This window comes from Canis lupus, chromosome 3 (assembly GCF_011100685.1).
Source record: "Canis lupus familiaris isolate Mischka breed German Shepherd chromosome 3, alternate assembly UU_Cfam_GSD_1.0, whole genome shotgun sequence".
Classification (NCBI taxonomy): Eukaryota; Metazoa; Chordata; class Mammalia; order Carnivora; family Canidae; genus Canis; species Canis lupus.
In genome coordinates, this window is record NC_049224.1 from 73,225,714 (window position 1) to 73,246,795 (window position 21,082).

Consider the following 21,082-nt stretch of genomic DNA (forward strand, 5'->3'; position numbering starts at 1 on the left):
TAATAATATGGTTCATTAAATATGCTTTATATGAGGAATTAATATATTATGCTAGCTCAAATATAATTGTTATTGTAAGCACAGTGCCTGAAAAGTCTCACTTAGACAGTAAAAAAATACACGTGTTCACTTGATTTTTTTTTTCTTTTTTTTTTTTTCTTGGACAGGATTTCTGTAATGACAAGAGTTATATTTCAGAAGAGACCAGAGTACTTCTGTTAACAGGAAAGGTATTATGTACTAGATTATTTGGAAATCTTTATCTCATGTGTATATTACTTCTCTTCTTAGAAATAACCTTTAAATGTCCCATGGATTTTATAGTTCCTGATTCTTAGGGATGTGTTGTGGATTGTAGCATCTAAAGCATTGTTCTCTCAGGCTTTTTTCTGCCATAAATGACTCTTGAATAAGACCATGTGTTCTTATCAGTACTAGTAAGCTTCAAAGTACTCAGAATCCACAAAGCAGATTTTCTCAAAAAATGGTATAATAAGTTTAGATATTTAAGATTAAAAAAAGAAATGATTTTAAAGTATTAATGAGTTAGATAATTTGTATTCTATAACACTTAAAAGAGCAAAAGTAATTTTTGATAAAAAATGTGTCTATTACTACATACATTTAATAGTTTATTTGTAAGACATTTTATTATATCTTATTTGTTACGTATTTCAGTGTGTTTCACAGGCACTTTTTATTTTGATTGAGCAATAAGGAATAATTAAATACTGCCTAGTTGTTTTTAAATAGAAGTTATGCCTATGACTTGTAATTGTATTTAGACCAACTTGATTTTTCAGAATTCTAATTTCTAATAAATTTAGAATTTAACTTCCCAGCGTAATAGCAGTTCCTTGGCTTAGGCTAAACAGTATCTTTTACATGTATCTAATTTTATATGAATTCCTTACAGTAAGGTATAAAATAACATGCATATGTGTAATTTTTAGCCAAAACCTGCTGGAGTACTAGGTGCAGTAAACAAGCCTTTATCAGCAACAGGAAGAAAACCATATGTAAGAAGCACTGGAGCTGAGACTGGAAGCAATATTAATGTAAATTCAGAGCTGAACCCTTCAACCGGAAATCGATCAAGGCAATTTTTTTCTCCACTTGTTTTTGTTACTATCACTCATTACTTGGTTCATCTTTTATTTTTTACCTAAAGCACTAGATCACAAAAATAGAATTTAGGAAACATTTTTGTAAAATATAAAAGCAATGAGTTTAAATATAAATAATGATGGAAATTCAGAGTGCACAATTACATTTTGAACCCATTTAACGTTGCAAATATATAAAAAAGTTAAATGAAACAGATGTAAGAATTTCTAATATAATTAATTTACACGGAAATGTTTATGTAAGAAAAGTTAACACTTGGGATCCCTGGGTGGCGCAGCGGTTTGGCGCCTGCCTTTGGCCCAGGGCGCGATCCTGGAGACCCGGGATCGAATCCCACGTCGGGCTTCCGGTGCATGGAGCCTGCTTCTCTCTCTGCCTGTGTCTCTGCCTCTCTCTCTCTCTCTCTCTGTGACTATCATAAATAAATAAAAATTAAAAAAAAAAAAAAGTTAACACTTAGGAAACAACACATTAGTTTTTTTTGTTTTTTGTTTTTTTTTTCACATTAGTTCTTTTAAAGAAATAGAATTTATAGGGCAACCCAGGTGGCTCAGCGGTTTAGCGCCGCCTTCAGCCCAGAGTATGATGCTGGAGACCCGGGATCGAGTCCCACATCAGGCTCCCTGCATGGATGGAGCCTGCTTCTCTGTCTCTGTGTCTCTCATGAATAAATAAATTAAATCTTAAAAAAAAAAAAAAAAGAAATTTATGTATTTTTTAAGTTTTATTTCAATCAAATTAGTATAACATGAGTTAAGATAACATTGTTGTAGCATTTCTACTTACAAGAATATTCCATGTGTATTTTAACAAGTCTTTACCATGGTAGCCACTGCATAAAAATTTCCACCTGACCCTACTCTTATCAACATTAAAAATTGAAGCTTTTAAAGATTTTTTTCTTACTCATGAATTTTTAAGTATAAATTCAGTTGGTGGTGGGTTTTTTTTTGTTTTTTGTTTTTAATTTTTATTTATTTATGATAGTCACACAGAGAGAGGGAGAGAGAGAGGCAGATACACAGGCAGAGGGAGAAACAGGCTCCATGCACCGGGAGCCCGACGTGGGATTCAATCCAGGGTCTCCCAAGATCACGCCCTGGGCCAAAGGCAGGCACCAAACCGCTGCGCCACCCAGGGATCCCCAGTTGGTGTTGTTTTAAACACATTCTTAGCAATAGAACCCCAATATATAAGATAAATTAACATGGAGCATATGTGGTTTACAGAAATAGTAGGTCTCAAACAGCTGCCCCCTCCCTTGCAGAGCATTAAGAACACAGACTGGAGGGGCTTCTTGGTTGGCTCAGTTAGTGAAGCACTCTTGATCTCTGGGGTTTGAGTCCAAGCCCCATTGTTGGGCACAGAGATTACTTAAAAATAAAATCTTAAAAAAAAAAAACACACAGACTGGAAACAACTATACTATACACTCAATTTATCATTGTATTTTTAGTTTGTTTTAGAGTTTCCTACCCCCAAGAGAAAGTCTTAAAAATGATTGTATGATTTTGTTTCTTGACAGCTAATCTTATCAGATGGTTTTAGGCAGTCATTTGTGCCTTATATTAGTAAGGCTAAAGGGAATCAATAACACGGTATAATTTAGCAATGATCTATAACCACAGAAGATCTGAATCTTGCTAATGTTGCTTCACTTGGCTGGACTTCTAAACTAGCCTGAGCTTCTGTTTGTTTCCTTATTGGTATAGTGAAAGGATAGGCTTTCTGTCCATTTGGTGAAATAATGAAGCTTTGGTTTATTTTTCTTCAACAGGGAACAAAGTTCAGAGGCAGTAGAAACTGGAGTTAGTGAAAATGAAGAGAACCCTGTGAGAATTATTTCTGTCACACCTGTAAAAAATATTGACCCAGTAAAGAATAAGGTAAAATTTTAAAAATGGATTTCTCCCAAAGTTTCATGGTAGATGTAAGAAGCCCACAGTTGACAAGTTGATAAATACTACATATTCTGTATTTGCATGTACCACCTCTCACTATACTTTGTGCTTCCACTCTCTAACAAATGATTATTTGTATATCACTACTCATTTCAAGAGGTTAGCTGGTCACTCACACCCCTTAACAGTTTCCCTTCTTCCACACTATTACTCCCAAAACTTGAAAGACTAGGAATTGAGAGTTTTTGAGATCTTTCAAAGTTTATTGACTCCACTAAGGGATGTGAACAGTTTGATTTCTATTATATTTTTAATTTAAAAGTTAAATTTATGAGTTAAGCTTTTAAAATATATTTGAGTTTTTGTTTAATAGCCACATTCTTTATTGTTGACCTTATAATTATGGCATCTAATTTCTTAATTTTGTGGCAGGAGAGAAAGATTGGTAGGAGAATTACAGACCTGAGTCTGAATCCCAGCTCTGCCACTCGTTGGCTGTTTACTTAGGCAGGTTGCTTGACTTCTCTAAGCTTCTGTTTAACTATAGAATGAAACTGGTAACTTATCTTAGTAGGGACGGTATGGAAATACTATTGTTCTTTTTCCACAGATTCATATTCTTGATATGCTTGTGTTTTTATTGCCCACCATATATTTATAATATTCATCAAATGTTTTAGGAATCACCCTCGGGTACATAAACACAGGACTGTACAGTTACTCCACAATAACTCAGCTCTGCAAACTTATTATCTGAATTCAAACTGAATAGATGAGGATATATTTTTAGATCAGTCTCTCACTATTCAACCTCTTGCTGCTTGTTATCTGAACTTCAGTATGTCAGTAGATTCAGCTAACAGGGAGCCTCTCACTACCAAACTCTGGAATTCAGAAACCAATAGACTTGACTATTGTGGGATTCTATTATAGAATTAAACAGTCTTGGGGATCCCTGGGTGGCTCAGCAGTTTAGCACCTGCCTTCGGCCCAGGGCGTGATCCTGGAGTCCCGGGATTGAGTCCCACATTTGGGCTCCCTGCATGGAGCCTGCTTCTCCTTCTGCGTTTGTCTCTGCTTCTCTCTCTCTCTCTCTCTGTCTCTCATGAATAAATAAAATCTTTTTTAAAATATGGTAAAAATCAAAATTACCCAGCAAACTAGATGTGGGTGTTTACAATCAGGACATTCTTAGGGCACCTGGCTGGCCCAGTCAGTTAAGGGTCTGACTCTTGATTTCGGCTCGGGTCATGATCTCGGGGTTGTGAGGTCAAGCCTCACATTGGCTTCTGGGCTGGGTGTGGAGCCTGTTTAAGCTCTCTCTCCCCACTCTTCCACTGCCTTTCCCCTCTCTCTCTCAAAAAAAAAAAAAAAAAAAATATTGGGGGCAGCCCCGGTGGCCCAGCGGTTTGGCGCCACCTTCGGCCTGGGCTGTGATCCTGGAGACCCAGGATCGAGTCCCACTTCAGGCTCCCTGCATGGAGCCTGCTTCTCTCCCTCTGCCTCTGTCTCTGCCTCTCTCTGTCTGTCATGAATAAATAAATAAAATCTTTAAAAAAAAAAATTGGGACATTCTCTCCTGTTATTTACACTGTGAGAGAAATCAAATTGTAATATGAAGGATGGGTAAGGGAAAAAGAAACAAAACGTATCCCATGGATTCAGGCAAGCAGTGTTGCCAGTGTTGTCCTTAAGGAATCTTCTTTTTCTTCCTACCCGTAGCTGCCCAATGAGTTTCCCCTTTCCTTTGCCTTATACATAAGTTCTTTAATTATATATTCACATAATATTCATAAATGTGTAAATACAGTTATGTGCAGGATTTTTAATGCAATCTTTTTACTTTTAAAAAGTCGTCTTTTTCCCCCATTTTAGCATTTACACTTTGTGTGTGTGTATGTGTATATATTTCCTTTCCCCTTTTTTGCCACTACAAACAATATTACATTAAAAATTAAATGTGCATCAGACATTTACTGGTGATTTTTATTTCTATGGACTTAATTCCTAGTAGTGGGATTGCTGAGTCAAAGAGTAAAATGTATTACAGATTTTAGATATTTCTATATTGCTTCCTTGAAAAAGTGGAACACCTGACATTGCTATTCATCAAGGTGTAAGTACTTTTTTCTCTATATGCCCACCAATAACAAATTTTAGGGTTCTTTTTCATTTCTTTGAGTCCCAAAAATCAAAACTAATGCCCCACTATATTAATTTACATTTTTATACCAGTATTGTTGTTGACTACCTTGTGAATTACACCTGAGATCTACCCATTTTTAAATGATCTTTTTCTTACCTAACTTAACTTCTGATGGCTGTAGTAGTTTTACCTTCTTGTTAATATTCTTGCTCCCTTCCAATCCATTCACGATACAGCAACAAATTTTATCTTTTAAAAATGTAATTTGGATTAAATTTGTCCTCTATTGAAAGTCCTTTGGTGATTTACATGAGCACTTAGAATGAAATCAGATTTCTTCACCTGTCCTGTAAGGCATTTGTGCTCTTCTCCTACCTTAACTTGAATCCCTCTCCTATCACCCCTCATAGTTCACGTTCCTTGTCTCTTCCAAGTTCTTTCCCTCTTCGGATACTTTAATGGTCCTCTTTTCTCTGTATAGCATACAGCACTTCTCACGTGATGAATGTCCTGCTTTTATATTTTTAAAAAATATTCCTTAAAAGCCAATTAGAATTGAGGCTCCCTCTGATTTTTTTCATGCCCTGAAAAATCAGTGCCCTGTTCTTTAATCTCTGAGTACTTGGGATATTTTGTACTTGAATGTTTGCTTTTTTAAAAATTAGCAACTACCGTGCTAATCTCCATAAGGACAAAAACACTGTCAGTTTTCTTCCCTGATCTGTGCTCAGCAGCCACTGTACCTGCTAGGCATTCAGTTGAATGAATGCTTCCAACTGCAGGGTTAATAATAGTTGGTCATCCTGTTAACCCTTCTGTCATCCTAGAATCACTGTCTTTTCCCCAGGCTGACACTTTGCCTCTTTCTTCTCTGACCCATTCTGTGGTGTTTTACAGTTTAATTATGGTGGATGACCTTATTCTTGCTCTTTCAGGTATTATCCTTTCTCTTAAAATGAAGATTAACAGTAAGATAAATAATTAAAATAAGGGACATTTGGGTGGCTCAGTCGGTTGGGCCTCTTTGGTTCAGGTCATGTTCCCAGGGTCCTGGGATCAAGCTCCATGTTGGGCTCCCTGCTCGGTGGGGAGCCTGCTTCTCCCTCTCCCTCTGCTGCTTCCCCTGTTTGTGCTTTCTCGCTCTCTCTCAAATAAATAAATAAAATCTTAGAAAAAAAAAACCACACACAGTAAAATAAACCCTAAAGTAAAACACTGACTTGTGAAATTTTTTCACTGAAATTACTACTTTCATGAGTTTTCATGAAACATAAAAGATTTATCATTTTTACTCAGATATTCTGAAAAGATTTTCCAGGGGAAATGGAAATTAATTAATTGGAAAGATATAGACTGATTTTTTGGATAATGATAGTGCTCGTTTGTTTTCCTTTAATCAGTTAAAATTATTATTCCTAAATAACCTTTGTATAAAAGTCACTTTTGATTCTAAAAACTATTAAAGTCCATTATATCTGTCATATTAAAATGGGATTTTATTATTTTGAACAAAGACACTGGGTTTGTGTCTTTGGATCTTTGACTAGAACGTGTTGAATTAATATGTATATTTAGTAAACTAAAAAGAAAAAATGTTCAGAAAACAGTTTTGGATTTGGATCTTTGACTAGAACGTGTTGGATTAATATGTATATTTAGTAAACTAAAAAGAAAAAATGTTCAGAAAACAGTAGAAGGTTAATGATTACAGCAAAAATGACAAAAATTAGAATGTATGAGTAGAGTGAGAAATTGAAGAACTTTGTGTCATAGAATTACAGAAGTTATTCTAGACAAAAAAGCATCATAGGTAAAGAGCATATTCAATTATGCAAACATGCTCCCCCTTTTTAAAAAGTTTAGATAAATTTAGGGGCACCTGGGTGGCTCATTGGTTGAGCAGCTGAAGCTCAGGGCGTGATCCCGGGGTCCAGGAATGAGTCCCACATTGGGCTCCTTGCGGGAAGCCAGCTTCTTTCTCTGCCTAGGTCTCTGCCTCTCTCTCTGTGTCTCTCATGCATAAATAAAATCTTTAAAAGAAAAAAAAAAGTTTAGATAAATATAGAGCATACCATCGATTAAAAGGACCTTTTCATATAGAATGAATGTGGTAGCAAAACTGAGTATGTATACCACCATACACTTCAATAAGCATTTATTAGATACATTATATGTGCCAAGCCCCATGATTGGCACCGCTCTCAGGCCCTACCCTCAAGGAGTTTGCATTCTACAAGGGACTCTATAAGCAAGCAGTTCATTAGAAGCCTTAGAATTCCAGCTACTCAAAAATACTTTCAAAAAAATACTACTTTCCAGTACAGATTATTGATATTTAAGCAATTTGCATTTACAGAATTCTTTTGTGCTCTTTTAGGAGATTAATTCTGATCAGACTACCCAGGGCAACATCAGCAGTGACCGAGGAAAGAAGAGAAGTGTAGCAGCAGCTGGTACAGAGAACATCCAACAAAAAACAGATGAGAAAGTAGACGAATCAGGACCACCTGCCCCTTCAAAACCCAGGAGAGGACGCCGACCCAAGTCTGAATCTCAGGGCAATGCAACCAAAAATGATGACATAAACAAACCTCTTGGCAAGGGAAGAAAGAGAGCTGCGGTCAGTCAGGAAAGCCCTGGGGGTCTGGAAGCAGGTAATGCCAAAGCACCCAAACTGCAAGATGTAGCCAAAAAGGCAGTACCAGCAGAGAGACAGATTGACTTACAAAGGTAATGGACACCATTCTTTCTGAACTGTTAATTTAGACATTGTGTTTTATTCTTAGTGTGTGCCGGTTACCCCCAAACACCTAGGCATTTGAGACTGAAAACTGCCCTTGGTTTTCCTGAGTAGGTTATAGTGGCATTTATTTTGATCTCATAACCTCCGGGAAGCCAGTTTGAAGAGAGATCTTATTTCTTTTGGTTAATTTTTTTTTTTTTTTTTTTTTTTTTTTTTTTTTTAATTTATGATAGGCACACAGTGAGAGAGAGAGAGAGGCAGAGACACAGGCAGAGGGAGAAGCAGGCTCCATGCACCGGGAGCCCGATGTGGGATTCGATCCCGGGTCTCCAGGATCGCGCCCTGGGCCAAAGGCAGGCGCCAAACCGCTGCGCCACCCAGGGATCCCTCTTTTGGTTAATTTTTAATTAGGATATCGTGTTGTGATATTTCTGCTTACTAGCAAGGATGGTATTATATTTTGCTTGGTATCCTTCACATAGTTACATGGGCTTTACTTAATTTAAAGGGCTACCTTTTTGGGTAAAAAGGTCTCAGAAAGCAGAAGACAGAAGTCATGACACACAAACAGGTATATCCTGCTCTTCAATTCCTCTTGTTAGAGTTAATTTTAATATAAATCAACAATTTACCCCACCCCACCCCCAATCTCCAGTGAAACAACCTCACAGCTGCTCATCTTTGATCATTCCTAGGCTGAGACTTCAGCTTCTCTACCCTGTAATGGTCCTGTTCCAGCGGGAGACCTGGAACTTGGCTCCTTTCACACTTGGCCTGCCCTCTGCTTTTTTCCTTGTATATCTGTACCTAACTCATCTCCCCTTGAGCTTAGATGACAAACATCTGAATTTCTTCTAGGAAAGAGTTTTGATCATCTCAGGATGATCTTACCATCCTGCTTCAGTATTTTTATAAAGTACAGTGTTGCCTGAAGCATATGTGTTAACAAGTACATTTTTTAAATTACCATTCACGTTAAATTTTCTTACATTTTAATTGTCTCTAGCTACCTTTTACAACATCTCATGGGAGCAGATCCAGGCCCAAACCTGATCTAAGTAATGGATGTTTCTCCTACTCACTTGTAGTTTTATGGACTAATAAGTGTAGTACTGAAAGCAGTTGGGGGCAAATGTATTATTTTTCTCGTCAGATCTGGATCTTTGACCTAGAATGTCTTATTTAACCTCAACCTCCTCTTTGTCTTCAGTAAGACAGTATAATAATACCTTCTTCAAAGGACTGTGGATCAGTAAACGTAAAGCACTTAAAAAAGTGCCTTTCACAGAATAAGTAGTTATCGTTGTAATCATTGAACTCTAGTTTCTCTACCCCTTAATACACTTTTCAGTTACACAAAAGTTGAACAGTTTCCTTCAAGATGGCCAGAATTTTCTAAAGGATTTCTGAAATTCTGTTTTAGCCATTCCATTATTAGTACTGATCATCACACATAGGCCACTTGAGCCACCTGACCTTACCTCTCATTTACTGTCTTTTTGCCTTCTAAGCAAAATATCTAGTTACTTACTTGGTCCTTGAAAATGTTTTCAATAGCAACCAGACCTTGTCTCTGATTAGGGCATTGTAAAACCCATTGCTCTGCTTTTGCTACACCATGTACCTCAGTATCGTTAAACCAGCAAAAATGGCTTACATGCCAGGGACTGGTTAAAAATAGCATTGAGCCTTCTTGAAAATCTAAAAATGTCTTCAGTGAAAAAGCACCTTAGAAGTCTCAAGTATGCTGGCTGTTAGGTTGAGAGGGGTGGGGGGACTGTGTTAGTCAAAACAAGTTCTGTGATGGTTTTATATTCTCAGTGAAGTTAGATGGTTAAATTAGATGTTCATGACAATGTTTACTGTGTTAATTCAGTAGAATAGATCAGATATTTTGCACACATACTTCAGAAACTTCTGCTTGAACTGTCTGCTACTAATTGAACAAAACATAGAAGTACATTCTGAAACTTCCTCCCAAGTTTCCTTTTACCTTTTCCTAAACCTAATATACAACTCTGCCCTCTCATTCTAGCATTATGACTTCAGCTTGGAATCCTGATGAACTATTCAGTGAAAGCTCACTCACTGAAAGTGAAAAGCTGAAAGTGAAAGATCACTGCTCATGATCACCTCTTGCATAGAATTGAATGCCTTATAGGCACATCAGTATTGCTCCTGGTACTTCTCATTCGTTCTTTCAACAAATACTCAACTGATAAGAATGCTCGCATCATGCTGGGTGTTGACAATACAGATGTATCCAAAATGATAGTTTTGAGGTTCTTGCCCTCACAGAGTTTATTTCCCTAGCTTGTCAACTCCAAAAGAGTTTCACATTAGGTCTGTTGATTGATACAGGAAATTATAAGAATTTTTTTTTAAGTACTACATAAAACAGAGTGAAATTCTGACACCTGTTAAGGACATGATGCTAAGTGAAATAAGCCAGACCCCAAAGGATAAATACTATACGATTCCATTTATATGAGGTACCTAGAGCCATCACATTCAGAGAGACAGACAGTAGAATGGTGGTTGCCAGGACGAGGAGGGGTAGGTTTTAGTGTTCAGTGGGTGTACAGAGTTTCATTTGGGGAAGATGAAAACATTCTAGAAATAAATGGCTATGATTGTACAACATTGTGCATGTACTTAATGCCACTGAACCATGTCCTTTAAAATGGTCAAAATGAGACACCTGGGTGGCCCAGTGGTTGAGCGTCGGCCTTTGACTCAGGTCGTTATCCCAGGGTCCTGGGATCAAGTCCCACATCACGCTCCCTGCAAAGAGCCTGCTTCTCCCTCTGCCTGTGTCTCTGCTTCTCTCTGTGTGTCTCTCACCAATAAAGAAATAAAATCTTAAAAAGAAATGGTTAAAATGATAAATATTAGGTCATATAAATTTTACACCAAAAAACTGCTACATAGGAATAATGATCGCTAACACTAATATAGTACTTATTATAAGCCAGGCTCCATTCTAAGCTCCTTGTTAATGTATTAAATCCTTAAAACCCCTCTTTGTGGTAAGTTGTATCATTCTCAGCTTAACTTCTTACGAGAGCCCCTGCATGTTAGCATCAGAGAGGAACAAACCAAGCAGTAGATCAGATATTCTTGAAAACGGCACACTTAAAGTAAATGAAGCACCTAATGCTAACAACATCGTCAGACTGATGAAAGTTAGGTACAATAATGTGTGGAAGATACTTGGGGTAGTCCTTGGCCTATATATCAACATAAATAATAGTAATGATAGGGAAAGGTTGTTAACTATATATTTGCCTTGCCAGCAGTCAGTTTGAAGTAAGTATAACCCTATATTAAAGATAAGGAGGGATCCCTGGGTGGCGCAGCGGTTTGGCGCCTGCCTTTGGCCCAGGGCGCGATCCTGGAGACCCGGGATCGAATCCCACGTCAGGCTCCCAGTGCATGGAGCCTGCTTCTCCCTCTACCTGTGTCTCTGCCTCTTTCTCTCTCTCTGTGACTATCATAAATAATAAATAAAAATTAAAAAAAAAAAAAAAGATAAGGAGACCCAAACAGACTACTGTCTCAGGGCACCTGGCCAGTGTCCTGCAGAGCAAAGCTTCGAATCCAGGCGCATCCCTTAGTAACCACCTCAGTGTGGTGGGTTCTCTTAATTTACACAGCATTTTGAAACATTTTTAAACTGTGAACATTCAGAACTCTATTTTTCCTTTTTTTTTTTAATATTTATTCATTCATGAAAGACACACAGGCAGAGAAGCATGCTCTATGCAGGAAGCCTAATGTGGGACCCGATCCTGGACCCCAGGATCACACCCTGGGCGGAAGGCAGATGCTTAACCACTGAGCCACCCAGGAGTCCTGTTTTTCCTCTTTTTTTTTTTTTTTTTTTAAATTTATTTATGATAGTCACACACAGTGAGAGAGAGAGAGGGGCAGAGACACGGGCAGAGGGAGAAGCAGGCTCCATGCACCGGGAGCCCGATGTGGGATTCGATCCCGGGTCTCCAGGATCGCGCCCTGGGCCAAAGGCAGGCGCCAAACCGCTGCGCCACCCAGGGATCCCCTGTTTTTCCTCTTAATATGTAAAAGATACTGTGTAATGATATAAAAGATACTGTGTAGTTACCACCAAATCATGGAGTAGATACATCAAAACAAAAGTTCCTTATTTGCGATTCAGCTGATATTTTAACTATCTCAAGGAGAAATGTTAAACCATCAAAATCCTGACAGTACCAGCTTTATTTTTATTTCATGGTGGGACTGTAGCTTTCACTTTCCTATAAGACTCTAAACATACTTCTCATTGAGGCACGTGGCTGGCTCAGGCGATAATGCATGCCACTCTTGATCTCGGGATCATGAGGCCGAGCCCTATGTTGGGCATAGAGTTTACTTAAAAAATAAATAAAAGTAAACATACTTTTCATTAACTGCAAGTAGTACCTGTGATTGATTTGACATCCCACCTGAATTTTCCTGAGACCTGGTGATGATTACATACAGATTAAAGCCATACGATTACAGTTCTCATTATAAAACTAGGACAACACCTTGAATCATCCTGTTAATGTTGTCATTAAAATTTCAACCAACTAATTACTAAAAGAAATGGGGTTGCCAAACCTGAGAGCCATCAAACACTAAATCTGTGAGCCAAGGATGACTCCAGAATGATACTCATTGCCTTGGTAACTCAAAGCCTAGCCTAAAGGCTTTGCATTGTGGAGTGAGATCTAAATTGCTGCACTGAAGTTGTTCACCCCTGGACTCAAAGCTTGAGTGTAAGACTTTGATAAATAAGGCCCAGTACCCCTAGTGCTTCTCTATGCCCCTGCTCTCTAATTTCACAAAGGCACTTCAATCTTTTTCTTAACCTTGCATTATTCTTCATAACTTTTCACTTGCATAATTTCTCACTTCTCAGATGGTCCAGTCCTGCTCTGGCCACAGGTTTTCACAGTAACAGCTGAAAAGAGCCTCTCCCCCCTGACATTACCCTAATCTTCTTAACTCCATGTATTCCTTTGTCCTTCTGAGTAGGAATCTCCTCAAGGTAGCCAATCTATAGCTATGCTAGCATCACCTTTCAGAGGCTATATTTGGAATTGTTACTACTTTTGAGAAAATTCCTGGAATTTACCCTATTTATAATAATTAGCCATTTGTGTATTATGGTCAGGAAACCGTATCTGATAACCTGATAATTAACATTGGCTTTCTGAGTTTTGAGTGAAGGGTAGATCATCATTTCAATTATAAAGTTAATTTGTTTTTCCTTTTTGTTTTTGAGCTATTATCCAGATGTCAAACAATTCCAAACATTTTGCATTGAAAATGTGTCTGCATAGGTCTGCTGATTCACCAGTATGTTTTATTAGACTTAAGGCCTTAAAGTTCTTACAAAGAAATTATCAGGAAACACCAGTGGAGAAACCGTGCTTAAATTTGGGACTTCTAAAAAAAAAAAAAAAAAAAAAAAAATTGGGACTTCTGGGGAAACTAAATATAAGGAAATTATCTATAGGAAAGCAGACTATTATTTTCCCATCTTTGATGAATATATTTTGTTCACTGGGACGCCTGGGTGGCTCAGTGGTTGAGTGTCTGCCTTCGGCTCAGGACATGATCCCGGGGTCCTGGAATCGAGTCCTGCATCGGGCTCCTTGCATGGAGCCTGCTTCTCCCTCTGCCTGTGTCTCTGCCTCACTGTGTCTCTCATGAATGAATAAATAAAATATTTTAAAAATATATATGTTTTGTTCGGTATGCTTAGTGTGGGAGTGTTCAAGAATCTTGGAATTTCTATTTTTTAAGCAAAGAATTTCCTATTTCCTGTGCTGATTTGTATACTCAGTTTCCTGTCATTACATGGATTCATATCTTCAAATTATAGGAACCCCTAAGTATGTATCCTCATATGTTAATCATATGTACCATGGTACATAGGTACCATGTAACCATGTAATAGATTCATATCTTCAAATTATAGGAACCCCTAAGTATGTATCCTCATATGTTAATCATATATTAGTTTGATATGAATACTTACTCAGTTTCAGTAGCAGGTGAATTTTATCAAACTAGTATGACATCTTTTAGAAGCCAGGTACTTGATGTGATGGCAGTTCACTTTGTGACACAGAATAAAATCTAGCATATTCTTTCAGTGATCTAGATCATTTAAAAGTCTGTGAGAGCAGCCAGGAACATACTGAGGTATGAGGTAAATGGAAGCTTTCCAAAGGTGCAATAGCAACTTATAGAGGATTCTTTGATATCATATTATTAAATCTGCTTTATATATCATAACAAATTAAGTCTCTATAAGATCTTAATCACTTAGCTTGTTTTTCAAGCATTGTCATCTTAATAAAATGTATATGTAGTGGAATACAGGTAAATATCTCCCTTGCATTTCTCCCAAGTTTGAAATTGTTGAGGAGGAGACACAGTTTTTTTGGTTTTGAGGTGGTTTTTAAGATTTTATTTATCCTTGAGAGACACAGGAGAAGCAGGCTCCTCACAGGGAGCCCAGTGCAGGACTCAATCCCTGGACGCAGGATCACTCCCTGAGCTGAAGGCAGACGCTCAACCACTGAGCCACCCAGGTGTCCCGGAGACACAGTTTTAATACTGATACGGCTGACAAAAAATGTGGAAGTGACAGGCCAGGCGGCTACAAATGCCTTGCCTCTAAATTGAACCACAGGCAAACCAGAATGTCCCTTTTGGAAGCAAAAGATACAAATCTAGGAGAGTACAAGCCCAGCATGCTTAGTTCCTCCCACCCCTCGCCCCTCACCTATTCGATGGATTCTTCTCTTTCCAAAGAGGAATTAGGGGAGAGAAGAGAGAGACCACATTCCCCATGCTTATGCTTCCAGAGATCAGACTCTCTCTCCTTACGAGGAAAATGGGACCAGTGGGGATTTCATTCCTCTAACCTCTTCACAGGATTAAAGTAAATTTTCCTCCTTGTTTGTTTGTTTGTTTTAAGCATATTAAAATGTATGTGTTTGGGGCACCTGGGTGGCTCGGTTGAGCGCCTGCCTTCGGCTCAGGTCACCATCTCAGTGTCCTGAGATCTCTGTGCTCGGCAGGGAGTCTGCTTCTTCTTCAGTTTTTCTTTCTCTGACCCTCCCTCCATTTGTGCTCTGTCTCTCTCTCAGAAGCTTTTAAGAAAAGTAAAATGTATGTGTTTACCTGGTTTGGAAGTTAGAACTTCTTTTGCTACTTATATAAATTCATTTTGCCATAAGTGCCCAGTACCTTTTTTTCTGTAATACCATTTTGAAATAATTGTAATAACAAATTGCAGTTATTTCAAATAAATAGCTTCTATTGTTTTATTATGGTAAGCAAATCTGCCATTGGATAGCAGCACCTAATGGTTGAAAATAAAAACTTAATTGGTATATTGTGTTTATATGTAGTTTAGAGAAAGATTCCTTAAAATAAGTAAAGGTCTCACGTGAAAACTGGAAAAAATATTTTGAGTTTTTTTGTTTTGTTTTGTTTTGTTTTTAATCCATGAGAGAGAGAGAGAGAGAGAGAGGCAGAGACAGGCAGAGGGAGAAGCAGGCTCCATGCAGGGAACCCGACTTGGGACTTGATTCCCGGTCTCCAGGATCAGGCCCTGGGCTGAAGGCGGCGCTAAACCGCTGAGCTACCCGGGCTGCCCTATTTTGAGATATTTAGATAATAACTGTAGAAATGAAGTAATTCTGGTTTGGTTTGTTTTCCTGTTTGCATCTTTTCTAACTTTGCTTTCTTCTATTCCCATCCCCAAGGTAAAAAGAAAACTCATTTGCAAAGGGAAAAAATGAAGGCCAAACAGAAGCACAGACTCCAGCTTCTGCAAAAACTTGGATTCACAATGTCCCTGAACAGAAAATGAAGTTAACTTCAGAACACACTTTCTGCCTTGAAAACTGAAAGAAACTATTACTTCCTTTTCACATGACCACAAGTCCTTTGATGGAAATGTACAGAGAAACTCTTGAGAGAGAGAGAGAGAGAGAGAGAGAGAGAGAGAGAGGCTAAAAGCAACTCTATTCTACCCTTCCCCCCTAGACTTTTCTTATGAAAAGTCAATAATTAAGCAAATTGCTTAACACTTGGTTCCAGTTCCTGCATATCTGGAGTTTAAAGGCATAATATACCATTAATTTCCATGCTGCAGTTTTTATTTTAAGGAAAGTAACAGGATGTCCTTACACTGACACTGAAAATTCATCAATTTTAGAGCCAGGAATTCCCGTGTTACACAAGAAAAAAATAGAAGTCTACTGAATTAATTTTTTAGAAGAAAAGAGATCAGATTAAATATTTCTTTGTTTTTCCTTTTGGAAACTTTTATGTATAATTCTTTCTGCCTGCCTACTTTTCTGCAAAAATGAGATGTACAGATTTCAGTTCCCTGCTATGAAAAGTGATGTGGTGGCAATTTTATAAATGTTGCTTTCTGATTTTTATCAGAGTGAGAAAATAATTAAGATTATTATTGATTTCATATCACTTCATATTTTGATTTCCCCTCCATTTTAGTTTAATATAATTTGCAATAAATGTACATATTGTTGTTTGTTTCATAAAGCATATCACTTTAAAATGGTTTTTACTCCTGTGATTATGTTGGAATATTTGGAATTTTAAAGGAGTAAAGACTGCCCAGCATTTGGTTTTATAATGTTTGTCATCAGATTTTTATTATTGATGTAAAGAAAAAAGTCAATTTTTTTAAATAGTTGGACTTTGGCAGCTTTGTAAGGAAAGTTGGAGGTGTTTAGGATTGCCATCAATTTTCAGCATTGTGCTATTGGGAATTAAGTATTTTGCTTTTTGTCTGCCAGTCTGGGCTCAGTTTTTATGTTTATTTTAGAAGACAACTGTTGCATCGATATATTGTTTCTTGGCATTGTTCAGCATAGGTGATGTGTGCACTTTTTGTGTACACATAATCATATTTAAGTTTTTTGCATAAAATAAATGCTTCTAGAGGTCATATGGTAGTCTTTTTTAATCTCTTTATCATATTATGTTTTGTTTCTTTTTATGTGAAAGGGCTAAAGTCATAAAGAACATGATTACAGTCAACTCTCCATTATCTATAAAACAGTGACTGTGCCTCAGATTTTGAGTTGCAGTCATAATTTAAATCTTAAACTGAATGAAAGCAAGTATGTTACAAGAGCTGATTCAGGAGGAACTTGTAATTGATCCTTCCTCATGCTCAAGAGTTGTTGCCCCCCAGTCTTCATTTGAGGCTCTTTCTCAAAACCATAACTGAATGTGCTCACTCAGCTGCCTTGCACGTTCCTAGGAGGGTCAGAAGACATAAACGACACGTGCACTAGAACCGTCTTGAGACGCTATAGTCCACAGGCATGTAAAACAGCGAATGTGAGTAATGTCAAAATAAAAGGTTATGTTAAATGTGAAATCTGCTAGTAGTAAATGTCACGTATGATCTCCTAGATAATCAAGAGTTGGCTGTATATTGACTCAGTGAAAGATGGGTAACTCTTTCAAATATGCATGTACACACATGTAAGTATCAGATGATGGTTAGGGAACAGTGAATACAAGTGATAGAAAACAATACCTTTTAAAAGGGCAAGAAAAGCCCTGCTCTTCTTATTGCCTCTTCATTACCCTTTAGAAGTATAAAATATTGCCTCCAACATGCTGAAAAAGAATATCTATGCATAAGCATCAGAGAAGTCCCTCAAGCAAACAGTGGATGTGTATATTTAGAAAGATTTTAAAGTGCTCTTAGCATCAGACAACTTGATTCGCAAGGCCACTGACCTGTCACCAATAAAAAAAGCACACTGGTAGGGACCTTCTTTTTCAACTCCTTTTGATTACTCAGCATCACAGCTGACTAGATTACCTAGTGCTATTAAACAATGTAGCAGACCCATTTGCATCTGTTTGTGGCTGCATTGATTTTTGCAGGAGAGGAGTTTAGCTAAAAGGATCTGGTCCGCAGGTGTATGTAAATGGCCCCTCTGGTTTCATAATGTGATGCAAGCATCTGGCACTAAGGGAAGGGAGAGTAGGATGATAAAAAGATTGAGATGATGGGGGAGGGACTTAAGGGACATTTGTCAGTTTTCCTTTGAAAAAGGAAAATGTTAAATCCCTTAGGAATTTGATATTCACATCTCAGAGAAATACAACACAAAGTGCAGACTTATATTTGAGAATTAATGTTAACCCTTTGTGTCTAGTTTGAAGCTTCTTGTATTTGTCTAAAACTACAAGCCAGAATTTTGTATCTCCTTTGATAAAAAGTGTGTATAATGTAAAGTAGTTTTGCATATTCTTGTGCTGCACATGGGCTGAATTTTTAAAAAATTTTTTAAAGACTTGAAGCAGAACCTTGTAATTTGTGTAAATGATGAGTGTAAAATCCTACCATAAAATGCTAAAAATATGCATTGTTTCAAATAAAACCAAGAAATGCAGCATTATATAGTAGTGTGGAACCCTGAATATTCATGTACCCCCTGGTATGTCACAAGTTGATAAAATATCTGCATATTTTCTGTTTGAAATCTGGAGTCTGCATATCCTCATGAGAAATCAAATGTAATCATAAGTCAAAAAAAAAACCCTTCAAACTTCTTGGCTACATACTCTGATCTGACCTACAGTGACTGAGGGAGAGCATAATAGATGATAAATTCTGATAAACATTTGGGAAACGTTAGAAGTTCCTTTTTAACCCAAGAACTTAAAAGTGGCCTTTCATTTATACTATGATACATCTATTTATTGCAAATTTTGGACATGCACATTTATTTTAAAAACTGATGGACAGCAAGCAGATTACATGTATTGGAAATAAGAAATGGACAGAATGAGAAATAAGAAAGCTAGCTATCCTGCCTGGTTCTGTATTTCACCCTCCATGGGATTATCATTCTACACCTTGATATTTGTACTGTCAAGACGTTTCTGTCTTCACTATTCAAGTGGATAAACTGTTCATAGAAACCAATGGAGACCAACAAGTCTCTAACAGTCTGACAACAAGCTTTGCAGCCTGCCTCAACAATGATGGCATTGCTCACAAGAAGTTCGCTGTAAGACAGTAACACTGTAGAACAATGGAAATGAATGTGCATAATCACACACCTCCTCAGCCTGTAAACCAGAGCTTTAAATTTTCAATTTCATAAGAGTAATAAACCTTCTTTACTTCATTTTGTGTCTTATTTGAAAGGCCAATGGCACGTCTGGGTGGCTCAGTGGGTTAAGCATCTGACTTCGGTTCAGGTCATGATATTGGGGTCTTGGAATTAAGCCCTGCGTCACACTGCACGCGGAGTCTACTTGTCCATCTCCCTCCGCCTTGTGTCCACCTCCCACCCCCCTTGTGCATGCACTTTCTCAAAAAAGAAATGAAAGGCCAACAGGAACATGTGAGTCCCATTTCTAAGGAATATGGACCAGATGTGATCAGGATTTCAATTTGGGGGTCTTTTTCAAATAATATTTATCAATCCTGATCGCCAGCTGAAGGCCCTTTACTTACCCTCATTCTCTAGTTACTCCTGTTCTCTAGCAAAGACCATGCATTTTGAATAAAATCCATTCCTTTTAGGAAATAACATTGTGTCCAATTATGGGAGAAGCTTGGAAAGCAATCAACTGGAGGTCATTTATACATACAAGGAACAAGGTCCAAGTCTGTGGAAGCCAGTCAGAACATTGAAGGGTACACAATATGGCAGGGGCTCACACTGGAAAAACTATTTTGAGCCGTTAGAAGAACTAGCAATATAAAACAGCATGACATAGGCAGATGTGACTGTTTTAGGTGATATGTTGTCTGAACTTCAGAGCCCTGAGAGATGCTGTAGAAGCAGAAAACCTACCCTTTCTATATAGAGAACTCAAAAAAGGGATTGAGTTGAACAAGCCACTGCCGCACGCACAGTAAGCTGGATCTGATGCTGAACCCTGTTCTTCAGGTTGAGGAATCCCCAGGCAGAGGTGATCATAAAGAAGAACAAACTCCAGCTGGGAAGGAACAGAAAGAAGCCTGCTAGTTCAGCAGGGCAAACACTGCCTGAGCACTTCCCATGCATGAAGCATTACTCCATCTGCAAACTATGGAAGATCTCATCCCAGCCCCCAAACCTTGCTCACCCGCTATCCTGAGTACACTCCCTTTCCAAACACAAATTTGAGTGTGCTGACAGTTCCTGTCGCCTCTCTGCACAAACTCTCTGTAACCACAGGGCCTTACTATGCTTCTCCAAAAGAGCAAATTCTGGTGGAGACCCAGACAGTGTCCCCTTGAAGCGCCTTTTAGGTTTGTTCTCAGCCTTGTTAAAGGATTTGCCCCGATAGCCATAACAACCCTCATCCCAAAAAAGTTGCTGAGACCATTTTCTTCAAAAGTGTGTGTTTTGCCATCTGGTTTCACCTAGCTTACAATGGAGTGTACCCTTCAAGAGATAGACCAGCTTCAGAACACAAGAGGAACCTGCCCCCTTGCAACCTACCTCAGACTAAGAACTGAAAGGCATAAGGCTGGTACCCCTAAAACTGCTTTACTTGTAACCATTTTACAGAGGTTCTTTTAAATGTCCTATATAGAATAGGCCCAGAAGGTGCAGGTCTGCATTTATTGACCACTGGGCAGCTTGGTCTGCCCATGGAATCTCATCATTATGAGCAGCAGGGCCTGCCTCTTTTTAGAAGTCGGAGATCACTGGGATCAAAAGTAGATCCCATTGCTTTCCACACAGACTCCCAAGTAGGATCTTTTATTAATCACAAGGCATCCACCATACCATGATAGTCAAGCAGGTCCTAGTCTCCAAAGCTGACTCAGAGAAAAACTTTCACAAATATTTTATAATCCAAACATTACATCATCTCTAGTCTCCTGCTAATTCTTTTTGTGACAATAGCAACATAAATGGCAGCAAAGTGCTTGTTATCTAAACACCTGATCTTCACTGATGCATTTCTATCTTACTGATAATTTTGGCATTGTGTTTTGAGGGTGAAAACTACCTAAATATTACAGTGCCTATGGAAGGATGGAGCAATTACAAATATTCCATAATAATTAGAGACAAGAAGCAAGCAATGGTGCAAACATGGCCTTCATTGCCTTTTGGCTTTGGGGAGAACAGGGTT

General features: G+C 38.1%; 1 protein-coding gene across 1 annotated transcript in view; it reads left to right on the plus strand.

Annotated features, from left to right (window-relative positions):
- Positions 1 to 19,131, plus strand: part of PDS5A (PDS5 cohesin associated factor A) — a 151,360-nt gene extending 132,229 nt beyond the window's left edge. Inside the window, 5 exon segments of the mRNA NM_001313809.1 lie at positions 168 to 230; positions 954 to 1,099; positions 2,906 to 3,014; positions 7,553 to 7,905; positions 15,709 to 19,131. Coding sequence (NP_001300738.1) covers positions 168 to 230; positions 954 to 1,099; positions 2,906 to 3,014; positions 7,553 to 7,905; positions 15,709 to 15,712 — 675 coding nt within the window. The 3' untranslated portion in view covers positions 15,713 to 19,131.
- Positions 19,132 to 21,082: the final 1,951 nt, after the last annotated feature.